This window comes from Gopherus evgoodei, chromosome 3 (genome assembly GCF_007399415.2).
Source record: "Gopherus evgoodei ecotype Sinaloan lineage chromosome 3, rGopEvg1_v1.p, whole genome shotgun sequence".
Taxonomy (NCBI): domain Eukaryota; kingdom Metazoa; phylum Chordata; order Testudines; family Testudinidae; genus Gopherus; species Gopherus evgoodei.
This window is the reverse complement of record NC_044324.1, coordinates 29,948,249-29,970,254: the sequence shown is the minus strand read 5'-3', so window position 1 is coordinate 29,970,254 and position 22,006 is coordinate 29,948,249. Positions and strand designations below refer to the sequence as shown.

The 22,006-nt window shown below is 42.1% G+C and overlaps 1 protein-coding gene across 1 annotated transcript in view; it reads right to left on the bottom strand.

The window, feature by feature from the left end:
* The window catches only part of HS1BP3 (HCLS1 binding protein 3), an 85,665-nt gene that overhangs the window by 62,427 nt on the left and 1,232 nt on the right, over nucleotides 1–22,006 (bottom strand). The window contains exon 2 of the mRNA XM_030555347.1: nucleotides 13,556–13,721. Within this exon, the coding sequence (XP_030411207.1) occupies nucleotides 13,556–13,721 (166 nt within the window). The remainder of the gene's footprint in view (nucleotides 1–13,555; nucleotides 13,722–22,006) is intronic.

Here is a 22,006-nt window from a genome sequence, read left to right as displayed (position 1 = left end):
GACCATCCCTGATAGACATTTATCTAACCTACTCTTAAATATCTCCAGCGATGGAGATTCCATAACCTTCCTAGGCAATCTATTCCAGTGTTTAACTACCCTGACAGTTAGGAACTTTTTCCTAATGTACAACCTATATCTCCCTTGCTGCAGTTTAAGCCCATTGCTTCTTGTTCTATCATTAGAGGCTAAGGTGAATAAGTTTTCTCCCTCCTCCTGATGACACCCTTTTAGATACCTGAAAACTGCTATCATGTCCCCTCTCAGTCTTCTCTTTTCCAAACTAAATAAACCCAATTCTTTCAGCCTTCCTGAATAGGTCATGTTCTCAAGACCTTTAATCATTCTTGTTGCTCTTCTCTGGACCCTCTCCAATTTCTCCACATCTTTCTTGAAATGCGGTGCCCAGAACTGGACACAATCCTCCAGTTGAGGCCTAACCAGCGCAGAGTAGAGCGGAAGAATGACTTCTCGTGTCTTGTTTACAACACACCTGTTAATGCATCCCAGAATCACGTTTGCTTTTTTTGCAACAATATCACACTGTTGACTCATATAACTGGTCTACAATTTTTGAGAAGTCGTCTGCTTCAGAGATAAAATGTGATATTTATTATGTATTTTGATGTGCTGAATTCAAATATGACAATTAAAACAACTGATTGGCTACTGTTTCTAAGATATTTACGTTTTTACATTTTATGTCTATGTATATTGTGTAGATAGTAGAGTTTTAATCATAAATTGTAAACCTAGGTCTTTTCATGTGTTTATGGTTGCTTTACATGATAATATTTCACCTGTCCTATTTATGTAACACTTTAAAAATCAGCAAAAGGGTTATATAAATAAAATTTATTATGAAACAAAAGGCAAAAAACTATTATGTACATAGTTTAGTCCTATTTAGTGTCTCCTCAGCGCTTCTTGGCTTGTCTCTTGTATTCATTAAATGGAGCATCTCTTGTCACTGTCCAGCAATAGTCTACAAGCATTGATGGACTCCATTTGCCCTGATAGCCTGCCAGGAGATTCCACTGCTGTAGTCTGGAGCCCAACAGTTCTGCCTTACTCTTGGGTAGTTCCAAATCCCTGAAAAGGTCATGCAGTTTGCCTTGTGTTATGAGGTGTGGTTCAGAGGAGGAGGATGGGAGAAAATGTGGGTCCTGTGACATTGATGGTTCAGGACCAGAAGTTTCATCCTCTTCCTCATCTGACTCAAGTGAGAATAATTCTGGTGCATCAGGAACTGGCAGTCCTTCTCCGTGGAATACTGGGCGTATGGCTGATGGAATGTTTGGATAATGCACAGTCCACTTTTTCTTCTTTGACACACCTTTCCCAACTGGAGGCACCATGCAGAAGTAACAATTGCTAGTATGATCTGTTGGCTCTCTCCAAATCACTGGCACTGCAGAAGGCATAGATTTCCTTTTCCTGTTCAACCACTGGCCAAGATTTGTTGCACAAGTGTTGCAGCATATGTGTGGGGCCCACCTCTTGTCCTGATCTCCAATTTTGCAGCCAAAATAAAGGTGATAGGCTTTCTTAACCATAGTGGTGGTTATACTGCGCTTTTGTGATGCAAAAGTCACTTTACCACAAACATAGCAGAAGTTATCTGCACTGTTCACACAAGTACGAGGCATCTCTGCTGACTTTGGCTAAACAGAAATGTGTCCCTTTGCAAAATCAATCACTGACAAATAAGAGAGCACAACACTGTATGATTTCTAGAGCTGATATAGGGCAATTTGTTCAGCAGAGTGATGTAAGCTTCATTATGATTGCATCATCCATGACTTCTAGGAATAACAGGATGCAATTCATATCCTGTATGACGCAATACCAGCTTCAGATTGCATTATTCATTGTTTTGCCTAAAAAGCAAGTACTGTCCAAACCCAGTCATAGATTTATTCATAGATCCAGTCAAAGATGTATTTTAGTCATTTCTGGTTTAAATTGAGATCCCTTCCCTTTATAACTCACTTATCCTCCGCCATTCCCAAGTCAAGGGTCATATATACTGACTTGAAAACTAGACCCAATCAACAATTTTAAGCATCATTTTCGTTCTCAGTGACCCAGAATTAGTAAAGTTGGACTACATTTATTTCAGAAGCATTTTGGCTGTAGAGCAGTGTATTTAGCTTGTAGTCCACTATGACCCCTTGATCTCTTTCTGCCATACTCCTTCCTAGACAGTCTCTTCCCATTCTGTATGTGTGAAACTGATTGTTCCTTCCTAAGTGGAGCACTTTGCATTTATCTTTATTGAACTTCATCCGGTTTACCTCAGACCATTTCTCCAGTTTGTCCAGATCATTTTGAATTTTGACTCTGTCCTCCAAAGCAGTTGCAATCCCTCCCAGTTTGGTATCGTCTGCAAACTTAATAAGCGTACTTTCTATGCCAACATCTAAGTCGTTGATGAAGATATTGAACAGACCCGGTCCCAAAACAGACCCCTGCGGAACCCCACTTGTTATACCTTTCCAGCAGGATTGGGAGCCATTAATAACTACTCTCTGAGTACCGTTATCCAGCCAGTTATGCACTCACCTTATAGTAGCCCCATCTAAATTGTATTTGCCTAGTTTATCGATAAGGATATCATGCGAGACTGTATCAAATGCCTTACTAAAGTCTAGGTATACCACATCCACCTCTTCTCCCTTATCCACAAGACTCGTTATCCTATCAAAGAAAGCTATCAGATTGGTTTGATATGATTTATTCTTTACAAATCCATGCTGGCTATTCCCTATCACCTTACCACCTTCCAAGTGTTTGCAGATGATTTCTTTAATTACTTGCTCCATTATCTTCCCTGGCACAGAAGTTAAACTAACTGGTCTGTAGTTTCCTGGGTTGTTTTTATTTCCCTTTTTATAGATGGGCACTATATTTGCCCTTTTCCAGTCTTCTGGAATCTCTCCCGTCTCCCATGACTTTCCAAAGATAATAGCTAGAGGCTCAGATACCTCCTCTATTAACTCCTTGAGTATTCTAGGATGCATTTCATCAGGCCCTGGTGACTTGCAGGCATCTAACTTTTCTAAGTGATTTTTAATTCGCTCTTTTTTTAATTTTATCTTCTAAACCTACCCCCTTCCCATAAGCATTCACTATGGTAGACATTCCTTCAGATTTCTCAGTGAAGACCGAAACAAAGAAGTCATTAAGCATCTCTGCCATTTCCAAGTTTCCTGTTACTGTTTCTCCCTCTTCACTGAGCAGCGGGCCTACCCTATCCTTGGTCTTCCTCTTGCTTCTAATGTATTGATAAAAAGTCTTGTTTCCCTTTATTCCCATAACTAGTTTGGGCTCATTTTGTGCCTTTGCCTTTCTAATCTTGCCCCTGCATTCCTGTGTTGTTTGCCTATATTCATCCTTTGTAATCTGACCTAGTTTCCATTTTTTATATGACTCCTTTTTATTTTGTAGGTCATGCAAAATCTCGTGGTTTAGCCAAGGTGGTCTTTTGCAACATTTTCTATCTTTCCTAGCCATTGGAATAGCTTGCTTTTGAGCCCTTAATAGTGTCTCTTTGAAAAACTGCCAACTCTCCTCAGTTGTTTTTCCCCTCAGTCTTGATTCCCATGGGACCTTACCTATCAGCTCTCTGAGCTTACCAAAATCCGCCTTCCAGAAATCCATTGTCTCTATTTTGCTGTACTCCCTTCTACCCTTCCTTAGAATTGCAAACTCTATGATTTCATGATCACTTTCACCCAAGCTTCCTTCTACTTCCAAATTCTCAACGAGTTCCTCCCTATTTGTTAAAATCAAGTCTAGAACAGCTTCCCCCCTAGTAGCTTTTTCAACCTTCTGAAATAAAAAGTTGTCTGCAATGCAGTCCAGGAACTTATTGGATAGTCGGTGCCCTGCGGTTTTATTTTCCCAACATATATCTGGATAGTTGAAGTCCCCCATCACCACCAAATCTTGGGCTTTGGATAATTTTGTTAGTTGTTTATAAAAAGCCTCATCCACCTCTTCCACCTGGTTAGGTGGCCTGTAGTAGACTCCTATTACGATATCACCCTGTTTTTACCCCTTTTATCCTAACCCAGAGACTCTCAACACTTCTGTCTCCTATGTCCATCTCCACCTCAGTCCAAGTGTGTACATTTTTAATATATAAGGCAACACCTCTTCCCTTTTTCCCCTGTCTATCCTTCCTGAGCAGGCTATACCCATCCACACCAACATTCCAATCATGTGTATTATCCCACCAAGTTTCAGTGATGCCAACAATGTCATAGTTGTACTTATTTATTAGCACTTCCAGTTCTTCCTGCTTATTACCCATACTTCTCGCATTTGTATATAGGCATCTAAGATACTGGTTTGATCTTGCCTCCCTCAGTTTTGCCCTGACCCTCCTTTCTCTCTGCCATTATAGCCCACGCTCCCTCTTGTTTCCGACCCATCTCCCAGGTCTTCATGTTCCCCACTTACCTGTGGGCTTTGCTCACCTGTTCCCATCGAACCTAGTTTAAAGCTCTCCTCACTAGGTTAGCCAGTCTGTGTGCAAATAGGGTCTTTTCCCTCCTCGAAAGGTGAATGCCATCTCTGCCTAGCAGTCCTTCCTCAAATAGCATCCCGTGATCGAGGAAGCCAAAGCCCTCCTGGCGACACCATCTTCGCAGCCAAGCATTCACCTCCATGATGCATCTGTCTCTGCCCGGGCCCCTACCTTCGACAGGAAGAATCGAAGAGAATACACCTGCATTCCAAACTCCTTCACCCATACTCCCAGAGCCCTGTAGTCACTCTTGATCCGCTCAGCGTCACACCTCACAGTATCATTTGTGCCCACATGGATGAGTAGCATGGAGTAGTAATCAGAAGGCCGAATAATTCTCGACAATGCCTCTGTAACATTTCGGATACGGGCCCCTGGCAGGCAGCATACCTCCGAGATGAAATGTCAGGGCAACAGATGGGCGCCTCCATTCCCCTCAGCAGAGAGTCTCTGACCACAACTACCCTACGTTTCCTATTTTCAGTGGTGGCAGCAGACCTCCCAGGCTTAGGGGTAAGAGGCTTCTCCTTTACTGTAGGGGATGATTCCTTCTCTCCTGTATCAAGAAGAGCATAACGGTTACCTATTACCACGGCGGGAGGGTTCGCAGCAGGGATGGAGCACTGCCCGCTGCCAGAAGTAACCAGCTGCCAGTGTCCACCCTGAGCCACCTCCTCCTCCACCAGTAGTGTGTCAGCAGTCCTGTGAACTGGGACAGCTACCTCAGCTGTCTCCACATGGACACTATCCAGGAATTGGTCGTGGATACAGATGCTCCTCAACCTAGCCACCTCCTCCTGTAGCTCTCCCACCTGCTGCCTGAGAGATTCCACTAGTAGGCACCTTTTACATTGGATGCCCCCGCCCCCCCCAGCCTGGATATCAGTAAGTGGAAATTGCAAGTTACAGTCTTTGCAAAACGACACCAGTATCTGGGCAGAAGCATCCATGCTCTGGTGCTCTGTCTGGCTACAGGCGCAGGTGGAGGAGACAGAAGCAGTGCTGCCACAGGTGTTGCAGGTCTTCCTAACCATCGTAAGCCTTCGTCTGTCAAAATCCCTCTCAAACTCCCCTGTCTGCAGCTCCCTGTCCGCTCTGCTCTGCTTTAAAGAGAAAGGTTTTGGATGTAGTTTGGTTTATAGGTTTTCAAGGGACTAACGGGTCACGGACAGGACCGACAAGGGACCTCCGCTCCCTTCCTACTCCCCTTCCAAACTCCCTTGCGAAACTCCCTGTTTGCAGTCCCTGGTTGCTTGTGCGCGGCTTTATAAAGCCCTGGCCTGAGTGAATGCCCTGCCCACTGGTTAAGGCTCAGCCTATTATCAGAGGCTTCTAGCTTTCAAACCTTCCTTTGTAGCTCAGCCTCCAACTGCCAGCTACAGCACAGGGTCCTTCAAACAGCCAAAACAAACAAACAGACTGACAAACACAGCTCAGCACACAGCAAGTAACCCCCAAACACAAACAAACACAAACACTGCAGACAGTCACTTACCCCACAGATGCTGTATTTGGTCCTCCTTCACCTGGAGAACTCCCTTGCGAAACTCCCTGTTAGCAGCCCCTGGTCACTTGTGCGCTGCTTTATAAAGCCCTGGCCTGAATGAATGTCCCGCCCACTGGTTAAGGCTCAGCCAATTACCAGAGGCTTCTAGCTTTCAAACCTTCCTTTGTAGCTCAGCCTCCAACTGCTTCTGAGTGATATCCCAGACAAGTTGGTGTTAGCTCTGCCTAGCCTGCTTGATGGCGTATTAAGGACCATCAGCTATACAACTGACCCATTGAGAGAAGGCAGATATGCCTTGTAACTCAGCAAAGTATGCAGGGACTTGCCCATGTGACTCCAGATTCCATTTTGCTGTAATTTTCCACAGTAAGAACAAAGAGGTGTTCTTACACCTGGAAAAGACTATAAAAGGCTGATGCCTCATCTCCATCTTGTCTTCAATCCTGCTTCATATCTCTGGAGGGACTTTGCTACAAAGAAGCTCTACACAAAGGACTGAATGACCCATCCCAGCTGTGGATGTACTTCAGAGACTTGATTTGAACCTGCAGTTTACTCCATCACTGCTACAAGCATGAATCAAGAACTTTGCCATTACTGTATGTAATTGATTCCATTTAACCAACTATAACTCTCATCTATATCTTTTTCCTTTTATGAATAAACCTTTAGATTTTAGATTCTAAAGGACTGGCAACAGCCTGATTTGTGGGTAAGATCTGATTTGTAAATTGACCTGGGTCTAGGGCTTGATTCTTTGGGATCGAGAGAACCCTTTTTTTCTTTATTGGGGTGTTGGTTTTCATAACTATTCATCCCCAGGACAAGTGGCACTGGTGGTGATACTGGGAAACTGGAGTGTCTAAGAGAATTGCTTGTGTGACTTGTGGTTAACCAGTGGGGTGAGACCAAAGTCCTCTTTGTCTGGCTGGTTTGGTTTGCCTTAAAGGTGGAAAAACCCCAGCCTTGGGCTGTAACTGCGCTGTTTTAAGCGATTTGTCCTGAACTGGCACTCTCAGTTGGGTCCTGCCAGACACATCATCACATACCCCATGGGCTTTTCAGCTGCATTTATCACCTAGTATTTGAGTGCTCCACAAACAATGAATTTATCTTCACAATATCCCTCTAAAGTGGGGAAATATCCCTCATTCACAGATGAGATATCAAGTCACAAGGAGATTTTAGGCCAAAATTTGCATGCAAGCTCAGATAAAATATACATACAGAGAGAGAGACAGAACAATTAGTGCAGGGGCACACATGCCAAAGGCGGCACATGAGCTGATTTTCAGTGGCATTCACACTGCCCGGGTCCTGACCATTGGTCTAGGGGGGCTCTGCATTTTAATTTAATTTTAAATTATGCTTCTTAAATATTTTTAAAACCTTATATACCCTACATAGCACAATAGTTTAGGTATAGAAAGAGACCGTCTAAAACCATTAAAATGTATGACTGGCTCGCAAAACCTTAAATTAGAGTGAATGAATGAAGACTCGGCCACCACTTCTGAAAGGTTGCTGAGCCCTGTATTAGTGTGTGTGATGCATACATAATAAAGCTGCATTTTGTATGTAAGAGAACAAGACAGTAAGGGCAGGGTTATTTTAGCATTTAATAAACTTCATCAGCAAATTAAATTGTGAACTAATAAGTAATTACACTGAGTATTAGGCTGATACATAACACAAAACGTCAATGGCTGGGTGTGTTCTAAAAAGAGAGTGGGCAGTGGAGGACTTACTTCTGGAAAGACAAAGTGTGAGCAGTAGAAACGCATTTGAGATAAGAGAAGCCAGTGTATCTCCGCCACAGAAAATGGCAGTTTGTGTGCAATAATTAAGTTTTACCTTCTCAATAGCAGCTATGATTCAGTTTTAAAAATAAATCAACTCCATTGTTTCTATATACTGAGAACATTCCGAACTTTAAAAGAAAACACAGCCGAGTTTTTCTTTAGTTTAGCAAGTGTGACTCCAAGGTTAATGCTTATCTACAGCCCACACTACAATCTGCAGTGCTTTACAATCGGAAGTGTTTAAATAACTTTAGATTCACAAAGACTCTGATTTGAAGACTCATCTTGGAAGCGAACTGCTCGTGCTGATACTCAATATGAACACTGGATTTTAAATTTACTGATACCAAATGCTATGCAAACACATGCAAACTGCAGGTTAATAGGTAAAACTATACCGTTCAAATCAAAGAAATGGTAGGGCTAGAGTATTTCACATTTGTAAGTAAAATAGGTCTTCCTTGTTAAACTAGTTTTGATCATACACACACAATATATCTTGTAGAACAAGTCAATAAAACGCTGTTATCCCACTGTCACAGTTCAGGGCATCTGCACCAATCCCTCTGTGGTCCTCTGAAGGACCCACTCTAGGCTGACTGCTCCTGTCTTGATCAGAGACCCGCATATCTCTCGCTCCCAACCAGAGGTTTTACAAGGTTGCACAGTTCCCTGCCTACAATGTGATATTCCCAGTAAGCCAAACTTCCAAACAGGCCAGTGTCTGCGCTTTGCTTTCTCTTCAAAGCAATGTACTTCCTGCAGTTAGAGTTCTTTCTAAGCAAGTACATTTATTGTTAAGGTGAAAGCATTACAGAGAAAACATATTAAAAACAATAAAAGAACCTACACACATGCTAAAAAGCTTATCAGAGGTCACCCCAACTCCTGCCTCGGGCTCTGGTAGATATCATTCCTTCAAAACCCACAACTGGGTGATAAGTTCATAACTGTCTCAGATTCAGAACCACAACTACCATGAATAGTTCAGTCTTTCATTTATATAGCTTGGGCGTTTGATCTTGCCCTCATGGAGCTGTGATCAGAAGATAACAGCCTCCTCCCCATAATGTAGCTTCAAAAGACTGGGGTTTTGCATAATCAGAGGAGGGGAATTTGCATTCATCTCCCCCTAGATATTCCCCAGGAAAAATACTTAATTTTTGTTCCAAAAGTCCATTCTTGTCTGGCACATTGTTCCATATAGAACCCCAGGTCTCACATCTCTACCTTTGAGAGGTTACGTACAATCCTGGCCCACAATAATACATAATACAATAATACATAATACATACATACATTGTAGTAAATGGACCCCAAAGATACTTAAATTCAATTCAATATGATCTCCCAAGGATATGACGGAAAACTGACATCTCTGTTACGCATGCCACTGCCACCTCCACCCCTTTGCCCATTCCATTGCTAAAAAAAAATCACAACCACCCACTATCTCTTCAGATCTCCCTCCCTCCAGCTCCTGGTTCTCACAGAGACCTGCATCCTTCCATCTGACACTGCAGCTGCACTCTCTTCTAGAGGCCTCTTCTTTTCTCACAGGCCCCACTTTACATCAGATGGTGGTGGGAATGTAGGGCTTCTCCTCTCCTGTTCCTGCTGCTTCCAAACTTCCCTCTTCCCCTTTCTCACTGTTCCTCCTCCCCTCCATGTCATTGTCATCTACCATTGCCCAACTCCTCCCCATCAGCCGCCTTCTGTGATTTTGATTCCTTGCTCTCTCTCTCTCTCCCTCTCCTTACAATCTCCCACACTCATCCTTGGTGACTTCAAACCCATGCTGATGAGCCATCCAACCCCCTAGCTGTATGTTTCCTCACCCACACCTCTTAATTTGACCTGTAGTTCTTGTTCAGCTCTCTCATTCACAAAAAGGGCTCTTCACTCAACATAGTCTTTACCAGACTCTGCCCTCTTTTGCTAAGGTCCACCTCTCTGACCATCACCTAATCTATTTCAACATCTCTCATCAGCCCCTTTCCTCACGCCCTGCCACTCAGCCCTTCTGTGCCTTCCAGTCTATCAGTGTTGATGACTTCTCATTTGCTCTCAGCCCTCGCTCCCTCCCTAGTCTCTTCCACTGATATTGTTATTGATTCTCTCCATGCTTCACTGTCCTCCATCCTTGAGTCTTTTGCCTCTCTCTCCCACTGCAAGTGTAACCCACACACCTCCTGGGTGTGGTGTTCTGTCCCCTCTAATGGCACCAAGACCATTTAGAGAGAGAGATTAATGAGTCTGCTCTACAGCCTTACCTAACAGCTATATGACTTTTAGCTCATGCAGTAGACTTACAGAATCACAGAAGATTAGGATTGAAAGAGGCTCAGGAGGTCAATGTAGTCCAACCCCCTGCTCAAAGCAGGCCCAATCCCAAAGATATCATCCCAACCTCTAAGGATGGAGATTGCGCCACCTCCCTAGGTACCCGTTCCAGTGCTTCACCACCCTCCTAATGAAATAGTGTTTCCTAACATCCAACCTAGAACTCCCCCACTGCAAATTGAAACCATTGCTCCTTGTTCTGTCATCTGCCACCACTGAGAACAGCCGAGCTCCATCCTCTTTGGAACCCCACTTCAGGTAGTTGAAGGCTGCTATTAAATCCCCCCTCACTTTTCTCTTCTGCAGATTAAACAAGCCCAGTTCCCTCAGCCTCTCCTCGTAAATCATGTGCCCCAGCTCCCTGATCAATTTTGTTGTCCTTTGTTGGACTTTCCAATTTGTCCACATTCTTTCTGTAGTGGGGAGCCCAAAGATAGATGCAATACTCCAGATGTGACCTCACCAGTGCTGAATAGAGGGGAATAATCACTTCCCTCAATCCGCTGGCAATGCTCCTACTAATGCAGCCCAATATGCCGTTAGCCTTCTTGGCACAAGGGCATACTGCTGAGTCAAACCCACCTTCTCATCCACTGTAATCCCCAGGTCACTTTCTGCAGAACTGCTGCTTAGCCAGTCGATCCCCAGCCTGTAGCTATGCACGGGATTCTTTCGTCCTAAGTGCAGGACTCTGCACTTGTCCTTGTTGAACCTAATCAGATTTCTTTTGACCCAATCCTCCAATTTGTCTAGATCACTCTGGACCCTATCCCTACCCTCTAGCATAGCTACCTCTACCCTCAGCCTAGTGTCATCTGCGAAGTTGCTGACGGTGAAATCCATCCCATCATCCAGATCATTAATAAATATGTTGAACAAAACCAGCCCCAGGACCAACTCCTGGGGTACTCCGCTTGATACTAGCTGCCAAATAAACATCGACCCATTGAACACTACTTGTTGAGCCCGGCAAACTAGCCAGCTTTCTATCCACCTTATAGTCCACTCATCCAATCCATACTTTTTTAACTTGCTGGCGAGAACACTGTAGGAGACCGTATCAAAAGCTTTGCTAAGATCCAGATATGTCACATCCATTGTTTTCCCCATATCCACAGAGTCAGTCATCTCATCATAGAAGTAGAGGCTCAAGCATTTAGCTCCAGAGATCCCAGGTTCGATCCCGCCCGCCGACAACCAGGATCTGTCAGCGTTACACAAGGTTTTCCCTGCCAACCCGACATCTGTTTCCTCTGCTCCTGCTCTCGCGCTACAGAGCATCTCTGGCAGAAATCCCGAAACCAGATGACTTCCTCCATGACTAATTCATTCGTCTCTTTCAGTTCTGCCATCTTCTGAGCTAAGCAACTCCACTTCTCCAACTCAACTGAATATCACACCTGCAATCCCAGCTGCTGTTCACACCTTTGACTCACTTCTCAAACCCTTCCCTCCTCCAGCCTCTACTTCTCCCTCTCACAGGATCTTAACATTTTCTGTCAAGAGAAAACTGACAATATACAATGTGACCTTCTCCTGCCCTTTGGCTCGCCTCCTTTTTCCCCATCCCCTCCTACAACTCTCTCCGCCTTCCCTCTGGTCAGATGTTTGAGAGGCGCTCCCCACAAACATGCACAAAGCCACCTCATTATCCTTCTTCATAACCTTCTAAAAAATCTTCTTTGCCATGATGTCTACAAAAAAACTTGACAATGGTTAGACTGCTGGTGTGCCGAGACCACTGCCTGTCATGCTGACCCATAATGTTTCATTTTACTTCTCTGCCTGTCCTATACTTACATTGTCAGCTCTGTGGGGCAGGGACCATCTTTTTGTTCTGTGTTTATACAGTACCTAGCACAATGGAGTCCTGGTCTACGACTAAGTCCAAGGTGCTATGGTAATACAAATAACAACAGTAAACCAATGTGATGCATATATCCTACCAACCTACAAACTCAAGGTTTAAAATTACTTCCACACGCTCAAACTATTTTCCAACAAAGTCAGGGACAACTGAGGAAAACATATCTGATAGGATAAAATTCCATTCCGATAAATCAGGTTTACTTTATGACTTCCCCAGGAAGGCTGAAATGCCAGGATGACTAACAATAAACAGGGAATTAGACCAATCTCACTGTAGAGTACATATTAAATTCAAGAAATCACATTATTACTTAGCAAGAACAGCTTGAGGAGCATAGGTAGCCTCAGAAGATGTTGAAGATAGGATAGGAAATCTCTGTGCTCCATGATTTATGTGGAGATAATATTCATCTACTTTTGTAAAGTGCTTTGAAATGTTTGGCTGAAAAGCACAACTATAGATCATAGAATCACAGAATATCAGGGTTGGAAGGGACCTCAGGAGGTCATCTAGTTCAACCCCCTGCTCAAAGCAGGACCAATTCCCAACTAAATCATCCCAGCCAGGGCTTTGTCAAGCCTGACCTTAAAAATCTCTAAGGAAGGAGATTCCACCACCTCCCTAGGTAACCCTTTCCAGGGCTTTACCATCCTCCTAGCGAAAAAGCTTTTCCTAATATCCACTCTAGACCTTCCCCACTGCAACTTGAGACCATTACTCCTTGTTCTGTCATCCGCTACCACTGAGAACAGTCTAGATCCATCCTCTTTGGAACCCCCTTTCAAGTAGTTGAAAGCAGCTATCAAATCCCCCCTCATTCTTCTCTTCTGCAGACTAAACAATCCCAGTTCCCTCAGCCTCTCCTCATAAGTCATGTGCTCCAGCCCCCTAATCATTTTTGTTGCCCTCCACTGGACTCTTTCCAATTTTTCCACATTCTTTTTGTAGTGTGGGGCCCAAAACTGGACACAGTACTGCAGATGAGGCCTCACCAATGCCAAATAAAGGAGAATGATCACATCCCTCGAACTGCTGGCAATGCCCCTACTTATACAGCCCAAAATGCTGTTAGCCTTCTTGATAACAAGGGCACACTGTTGACTCATATTCAGCTTCTTGTCCATTGTAACCCCTCGGTCCTTTTCTGCAGGATTGCTGCCTACCCATTCGGTCCCTAGTCTGTAACAGTGAATGGGATTCTTCTGTCTTAAGTGCAGGACTCTGCACTTGTCCTTGTTGAATCTCATTTGATTTCTTTTGGCCCAACCCTCTAATTTGTCTAGGTCCCTCTGTATCCTATCCCTACCCTTCAGTGTATCTAGTAAAGTATTGCCAAGTTTTGCTACTTCTGTAACAGCCCAGACTGTACTGTCATATTGAAGATTATGAATATGATCAAACATGTAATGTTACAACAATATAAGAATAATGCACACTGGTGGAGAGGGAAAAAAACCAAAAGATTTATTTATCAAACACAGCATTGATTAACTACTTACCATAAACTGAACCACATCTTCAGGTTTGTGCTTTGCTGATTTGAATGCAGCCAGTCGGGTAACAGCTACAATGTGATATTCCACATGGCCGGACATCATCTTCCCACGGATTTCCTGGTACTTTGGCACTGACAAATCTATCCCTGTGTGAGCATTCTGAACTTGCCTACGAACAAAAACAAAAAGTCGGTTCAAATATAGACAGCACTGACACAAACACCTTTACCGATTGCCTCAAAGAACACTTGATCAAAGGTCCACTGAATTCAATGAAAAGACTCCCATTTTATAGGCTTTGGAGCTGAAAATAAATTTGGTCTTTAAATCATTGCTATTCAGTGAAAAGATGACACCATCAACTATGCTATGAAAGAAATAACAAATGTTGCCTATGTAACGTATAAGTATTTAAAGTAGCAATGACTATACTAAGCTTAACTAGATACGCTGCAAAACCAATACAATTCAGCATCGAGACTGAAAAGTATTTTGCATTAATTTTTAATGGCAAACTTTAAATTTGCTGCAGCCAAAATAAACTTCTCCAATATGTTGCGAACCTCCACAGGATTTTAGCCTAAGGGTCATATTTGCAAAGGTATTTAGGTGCGTAAAGATGCAGGTCAGCACCTAACTCCCATTTCAGAAGCACCTAAGTCCCATTTAAATATATATTAAATGTAAATTTTCACTTTATACCATTTGAGGTTATCTGTAAAAAGGTTAATCATCCTCTATTCTGCTGAGAAATTCCTTCTACTGTACCTTGTATTACTCTGTTTCTTATTTAAAATGTATGCACCCTTTGGAAGGAACAGCAACTCCTATTAACCAAAGCAAAACCACTTTTCATAGCATTTAAATCACTACAAACAGGTCTACTGATTTTCATGGCCACGTTGCCTAAATGTGCACAAATGAACTACCTGCCATTTGCTCATCTTCTGCATGCTCCACCCACAGATGAGATGGAGAAAGGACCATCAGCCTCATCCTCTTTGGGTAAAGTGTCATTGCCGGTTTTGAACTCTCAGATATCTTAGAACACTTTTTCTTTACAAACACCACGGGGGCCAAAGCAACCAAAATTATTATTGCTGCAAAGGGTGTTTGTTGCCACGGTGAATTACAGGGGTGGATCTCCAGGCCTGATCCTCCTCTCTGGTATACACATAACTTCCATTGACTACTGTTGAAATTATTTATTATTTATGCAGGATATTATCATGACACTAATTTAACCATGAATTTCTTTATTGAATCCAAAGGCCAACTGCTCTAAACATGCCTAAAAAGCCCAAATAATAAGCAAAAATTAATATGCAATTTACTGCATCCAAACAGTAGCAAAACATTTATAAGAATTTGATCAAGATACTTACAAAAGGGCTAAGCCCAGCGGTGCTTAGACCCAACATAGACAAGCAGGTGGTAGTAATGAACCCTTTAAGAGTTTACTTTTTATACCCCTTAACAAACAAGAGATGTCATTGCCAATTACTGACTTCAGCTAAAAACCAATTTGAGACAGTTCACTTTTATTTCCAGTCTTAATCCAGGTAAGTTTTACTACAGCGTTTCTCCCTTAGCCCTTCCCTCCCTCTCTCTTCCCCTCATTCCTGCTCACCAACAGTTCTTAGATAACACTGGTATGTGGGGTGGGAAAGCCCACCTTGGCTCTTTTTACAACAAATTATCTTTGTCTTATTTAAAGCCTCTGCAGTGACTCTTATCAGTCAGAGCCCTTCTTTTTAGAAATTTCCCCTTTTTTCATTAGTGATTCTTTGAACCAGACATCCTCCCTACTTCATTCCTTCTCGCCTTATAACTCATTACTTTCACGGCCTTTCTTTATAACACATATTCCTTTAACCAAACTTGAGCTAACTTTCATTCTCTAATTTTATATTTATTCTACAACTACAGTGAAAGTTACTCATATTCAGGGGCAGGAGAATAGGAGCCCTGGATTTTACACCTCGAGGTATAAGCAGAGCTGCATCTGGCTAAAATTCACGAGACCTATACAACACTCTGTACTCAGGCAAAGTCCACAGTAACAGCTGAAGGTTAAATCATGGCCTCACTGAAGTCGATGGGAGCTTTGCCACTAACTTCAAGGGGCCAGGATTTCACCTGGAGAGTTCTGCCTGAGTAAGGAGGGAATAAGGAACACGGACAGAAAAAACAGGCATCTGCTTGAAAGGAGGGACAGCCTGAGACACAATCTGAACATGTGCTTGAGAGCCAAAGAGAGAATCAGATTCTAAGGTTTTGTCTTTACAGATAAAAAAAGGTGTGTTATTATCATGGGATAACTAACGTGCATCAGCTATGGAGGCAAAGCACTGTAGTTTTACCATGGCAACTAGGGAAGGTCAACCACAGGTGGGGAGTACAACGCTGACCTCACCTAGCTACCTGGCAGTCAAACTTGTGCCTTGTCTCTACTAAGATTTTTCAGTGACATAACTATTGCACAATAGCTATCTCACTGTAAAAACACACACACGGGCTATGTCTACACTTTAAACTGTGCAGCTGCACCATGGTACCGCTTCAGTGTAGACACTCACTCCAGTGATGGGAAGGATTTTCCCCTCACTGTATTTAATCCACTCTCTGAAAGGCAGCAATTAGGTCAACAAAAAAATTCTTCCATCAGCCTAGCACTGTCTACACCAAGGGTTAGGTTGGCTTGGACATGGTTACATGGATTCTTCACACTGAGCTGATTTAATTTTCTAGTGTAGACCAGACACACACACACCTCCCTTTTGGCAATGAAGACAAAGCCTCAACTGTGCAGTTCGTCAGCCAGCCCATTCCCTTTCTGACAGCTTGGGGCCCTGTCTTTACATGGGATCCACAAATTATAAAACCAGACCTACTAACAAGTTAGTGTTTTGATCGAGCTTGGGCCTGCAGAAGAACTGCATTACACATTGCTTGCTAGGTTTTAAAACGACAGCTGTGTCTGAGACTTGCAAACTTGGCCTCTGTTTTAAGTATTGCTATCCAGTATGGCCACGTGTTTGGAAACAGGTCACATTTCATAGTTCTTTTTGCTTCTTTCCAAGTGTCTCCCTCCCTCTTATTACACTGATCGATTTACGTGCTTCAGAGGTTTGTTCAGGTCACTGGAATCGTGCAGTAGCTCATGAAGTGAACTAGGCAGCTGAGATGAAGAAGAGCATTGAGAACTACCAGCTAATCAGAAACTGATTCAAACTTCAGCTGGGCTGATGCTAGATATTATTAATATAAATTGTTTATTCCCAGATAAAAGAAACTCGCCTTCCAAATAGAACCACAGTGACCATCTTGAGATACCATGGCACCATTTCAAATGCAAATAGGAGCAGCGAGGATACCAGGCATGCACCTGACATAAAGATGTTCCAATTCAATTTCCAATAAGACTATTGTTCATCTTCGTGTTCTAATCATTGTACATTGTTGCCATGCTTAGTTAAACAGTTGCTACCTCAGATGTGTCTACCTTTCAATGGAAGGTCAATACCAATTTGTACTTTGATCTTCTAGCCATTAGGATGAAAGGCAAGTGTAAGATATTTTAGATAGATTAAGTAACAGACAGTTATTTACTTTAGGTACTTATATGGCCCCATTAACGTAGTATCTGCATGCCTCTCAGTCTATACCCTCCCAACACCCCTAGGAGGTATTCTCCCCATTTTATCCTTAGGGGGGCACAGAGAGACTAAGTGACTTGCCCAGGTCACACATGAAGTCTGTGGCAGAGAAGGGAATTGAATTTGGATGTCCTGAGCCCTAGATAAGTGCCCCAGCCAAAGAGCTTCCTTTCTCTAATGTGAATATGATAGTTCTCTTGAGATCCTTCTTTATTGTTTTGTTGTGGAGTATGGTTAAAGATTAATGGAGGGAGGTTTGGGGGAAAAGTAGTATACTAAATAGTGCAGTACAGTACTGTATTTTCCTAAACATTACAAATTCCAGAGTATACACCAGGGTGCTATGTTCCGGCTGTTTGGATAGCCCCAGAAAAGCTGTACCTACATGTAGGTCAACATGCAATAATTCTAAGGCCAGGTTACACTCAAAAGTTAAGTCAACCCAGCTACGTTGCTCAGAAGTGTGAAAAATCCACACAGCCCCAGCGACACAGTTAAGCCAACCTAACCCCTAGTGTAGACAGTGCTAGGTTGATGGAATAATTCTTTTGTTGACCTAGCTGCCTCCTCTTGGCAAGGTGGATTAACTATGCCAGTGGGAGAATCCTTCCTATCGCTATAGTGCAGTGGTCCCCAAACTGTAGGGCATGCACCTCCCTAGCAGGGTGCAGAGAAACATTGGGTGAGGGGGAGGACGGCGGGGCCTGGGCCAGCCTCCACAAAGGCCACAGACGGAGAACCACTCAGTCCCACTCTGCCCCAAGCTCCGGCCCCAGCCACAGCTCCGGCCCCGGCCGGAGCTCTTGTCCTGCTCCCAGCTGCAGCTTGAGGGAATGGGGGCAGACAGGTTCCGTTATAGGTGTGTGTATGGGGGGGGCACAATGGAAAAAGTGCGAGGACCACTGCTGTAGTGAGTGCCTACACTGAAGTGCCTAAGCTGTACTACTGTAGTTTTTCAAATCTAAACAAGCACTAAGTAAGTCACTGTAATTTAGAAGGGAGAAAAAGAATGGCTAGATGTGTATGTGCTGTATCACTAAGTGTATGCACAATGCATAAAAAAAAATACATGGAGCACATTCTCAGCTGGTGTAAATTGCTGTAGCAAACTTGACTGCCGTAGAGATATTCTAATTTACATCAGCCGAGGATCTGGCCCTACATTTGAAAATCATTTTGATACCACTTTTCAATTATGCCAAAGTGCTGTACAGAAACCAGCAATACCATCCAAAGTTGATGCTAGAAATAGCATGATTGTTTTCCAATGTAACTTTAAAAAAAGAAAGAAAAGCACAGGTATTACACAGAGAAGTATTTTACCAAGTAAATGCTAAGCAGGCAAAGACCCAGATGGCAGCAGTAATGATATTTCAGATAAGAGTGTACAGTGAAAGATTACCCACTGTCCTAAAAGTTAATGAACAAGGGATCATGTCATAGGCAAAAGAAAGCTATGTTAATGAGACCATGAGCAGCTTTATCTCAGTTTGCCAAAATAAATTAAGAAAGTTTAATATAAAAAAAATAACATTTTAGTGTCAAAATGTTCTTAATTTAAGGTTGTGTACAGTACTCAGATAATGCACCTATAACTATGTTTGTTAAAAGAGACAAAGATGAAACTATTTGCAAATGGTAAAGTCCAACAGAGCAAGGAAACGTTACAGAGCAGTGACACCTGACTTAGTAAGATCAAAGTTAATGTTTCACACAAGAGGAAATTAAAATGATTTGGCAGATGCTTCAGCATACACACGTTTTCCAAAATGCTTAAAAAGTTAGACATGAACACAATCAATATGCTCATTTAGTCTCACTCCAACTTGTTTTCTTCTTCTGCCATTTAAGGATCCACAGTATTATTTCCCATCTGGTTCCATACCTAAGAAGCTACCCCAAATTATCTACCATATTTCTGAAGAGGGAATGCCTGCATCTCATTACATCCCTTGTTCACTGGTAGAAAGCAAGACATTGAATAAGGGCCAAAGAGAACTTTGTGTTCAACAAAACAGATATGTATTATCACTGGCTGGAAAATAAAACACTATGCACAGATATGGTGATGTTTTCCTGTTTCACCAGTGTACATCTACATTAATTCCACTGACACTATTGGTGTAACTCTAGCTTTACATTATTGCCAAAAAGGAATTTGGTCCATCAAGTGGCATTTTTGTAATCAATAGCATTAAATATTATTTGAACATGCACCTCCCTGTTTTTCCTTCCCTGCCTGTTTTTTAAAAGTGAAATGAAAGGGGAGGGGGGTTGTTAAAAATTTGAGTTTCTTTTGAATTACATTTTTTTCTGCTTGTTTTTACCCTTAAAAAATAACAGGAATGATAAATCCGGTCTTCCCTGGATTTGTTTCAGAATTTCTTGAGGCTCAGAGGTGTTTATTATATGTTCTCACGCCACAATTGTTACAGGCAGGCTGTGGAATCTTCAACAAAGACCACCTTTCTTCCAAGTGTTCATTAGGTATTACAGTTTTAAATGTGCTTTACAAAAAAACCCAGAAAGGAAATAGTTTTAAATAATCTAACCATAAATCCCTCCCCCTCTCAACTTGTCAGGTTTCCCTGTGTGCTTTTATGTGATGTCATAATAGAACTAGTTCTTTAGATACTGATGAGTTTACCTGAGAAGACAAGTCATATTTTCTAATGTAAAAAACAAGTCGAATTTTTTTTAAACAAAAAAACTGAGGTTTCTTTATAAATCATAAAAAAACCAAACAAGCACACTAGCCCAATTTCTCACCTTCCCCTCTTTGCAGATTGTGTTGAAAAGGAACATGATCCTAGCCCCACTGACTTCATTGAGGCCAGGATTTCACCCTAGGTAACTAATGTTATATGCTTTATGTGGTATTCTGTCTTGTCCAAAATCCCTTTTCTTCCTCTGAACACTGGTAGAGACTCATTTTAAAATCAAGCCAAATTCTGTTCTCAGTTACACTGATGCATTGACTTAACCAGGATTGTCCTGATGTCAGAAAACAGAATTTTGCCCATACTACTTAGATGTTCGCACAAAAGATTGCTTCGCTCACATATAAATTATGGCTGTTATTTGGAGTGTCTTCTCCAGCAGCGGCAGCCAACAATGTTGAGTAAGGGACATCTGACAGTAAAATCTGTTTTGTTTTAAATATAGATTTATGTTAGAAATAACACTCCCCAAATGCTTACTCACTCAGATTGCAGCTGTAAGAATTAGTCAACACTTCAGCAGGCTGGTAGTTTTGACTAAGTTCTGTTTCTGGTAACAAATCATTAGACGCCTCTATATTGCAGATTCATAAAGCAATCTGTTCTCCCTCTCCCCACCCCCAACAATAAGAAAAGGAAAATGTACTGACAAACCATTCACTATTATTCCAGCTTTCTCAGTCCATGGAATAACTCTTTTGTCTAGAATGAAATCTAGCAGCTTGTCAACACTCTTGTATATTAAGATAGCAACTGACTTCAAATGTATTGGGTTCAAAACACTAGTTTAACTACAAGGGTTACTGAATCAGAGGCTATGAAATTAAAGGGCAATCCATCCAAAAAAAAAATTCACACTGATTTTTGGGCTTTTTAACAGCTAGGATTACTACAACTGAAAGAGTTTAGAGAGGGAAATAGTATTTTTGCTTGCAGTTTGTTAACTTTGTGCCTTTGACAGCACGTTGCATGTGGTCAGTGTCATTGTCATTGTTTCCCACGTGCAGTTTCCCTGTTATTTGGGCAAACCTCTCCCACAGTAACAGGAGAGGGAATTTTATTTATTTATTTATTTTTAATTAGGAAATCGAGGTCCTAAAACCATAAAAACTGGCAGGGAAATTCAGGAAGATGCATTATCTGAAGTGACTTTAGAGATTTTGAATTGCCTACATTCAAAATGAATGTCCCTAGGACTTTTGGGATCTATCAGTATTGTTATTAATTGAATTTTGGTGGCACCCAGGGGCCCCACCATACTCGTCCTTCTATGATTACATTGAGTAAGAGATGATCCCTGCCCAGAAGAGTTTACAATCCAAGGCCCTGAACCTGCAATGTTAGAGAAATGCTCAAACTTTACCATGAGTCATTCCATTGATGTCAGTGAGACTACTCATAGCAGTAAACAGGGGCATCATTTGTTATGGAACAAAGGATGCAGTTGCCTGTCACCAGACCTTGGTCCCCCACACAGACTTGTCAGGGGTCTATATGTGCCAATATATCGTCCACTTTATTCTGCCCAGACTTTGTAGGATATAATATAACCACATATAATGTTCTCCATACTGACACAACTCTGGCCTCCCACCAGACCAGTGCTCAAGCTGCTAGGCATGCAGCCTAGTTAAATATCACCAAGCTTACAGTAGAATATAAAAAGAAATAAAGATGAAGGCTGGTCTATGCACATTTGATAATGGGTACCATCAAAAGCACATGCAGATTTTTTCCTATACATAATTTTCAAGATTTATTTATTATTTGTATGGTTGCAACAAGGATACCTGCCCATGGATCAGGATCATATTGTCAGAGGTGCTGTCCAAATGCAGAACAAAAAGATGGTATTTCTACTGTACTTTGTATATACTCGTACCTTGAAACATACTCATTCTCCAACAAGCATGCAAACAAACACGCCAATCCCACAATTTTAGGGACTCAGCAATTTTTGCTGCATTCTACAAATTCTAAACATTTCTTATAAAAAGAAATTAGATTTATATTATTCATTATTATTATTATCCTCTTGACTGAGAAACAGCCAAATGCCCTCAGCCCCTGGCAGA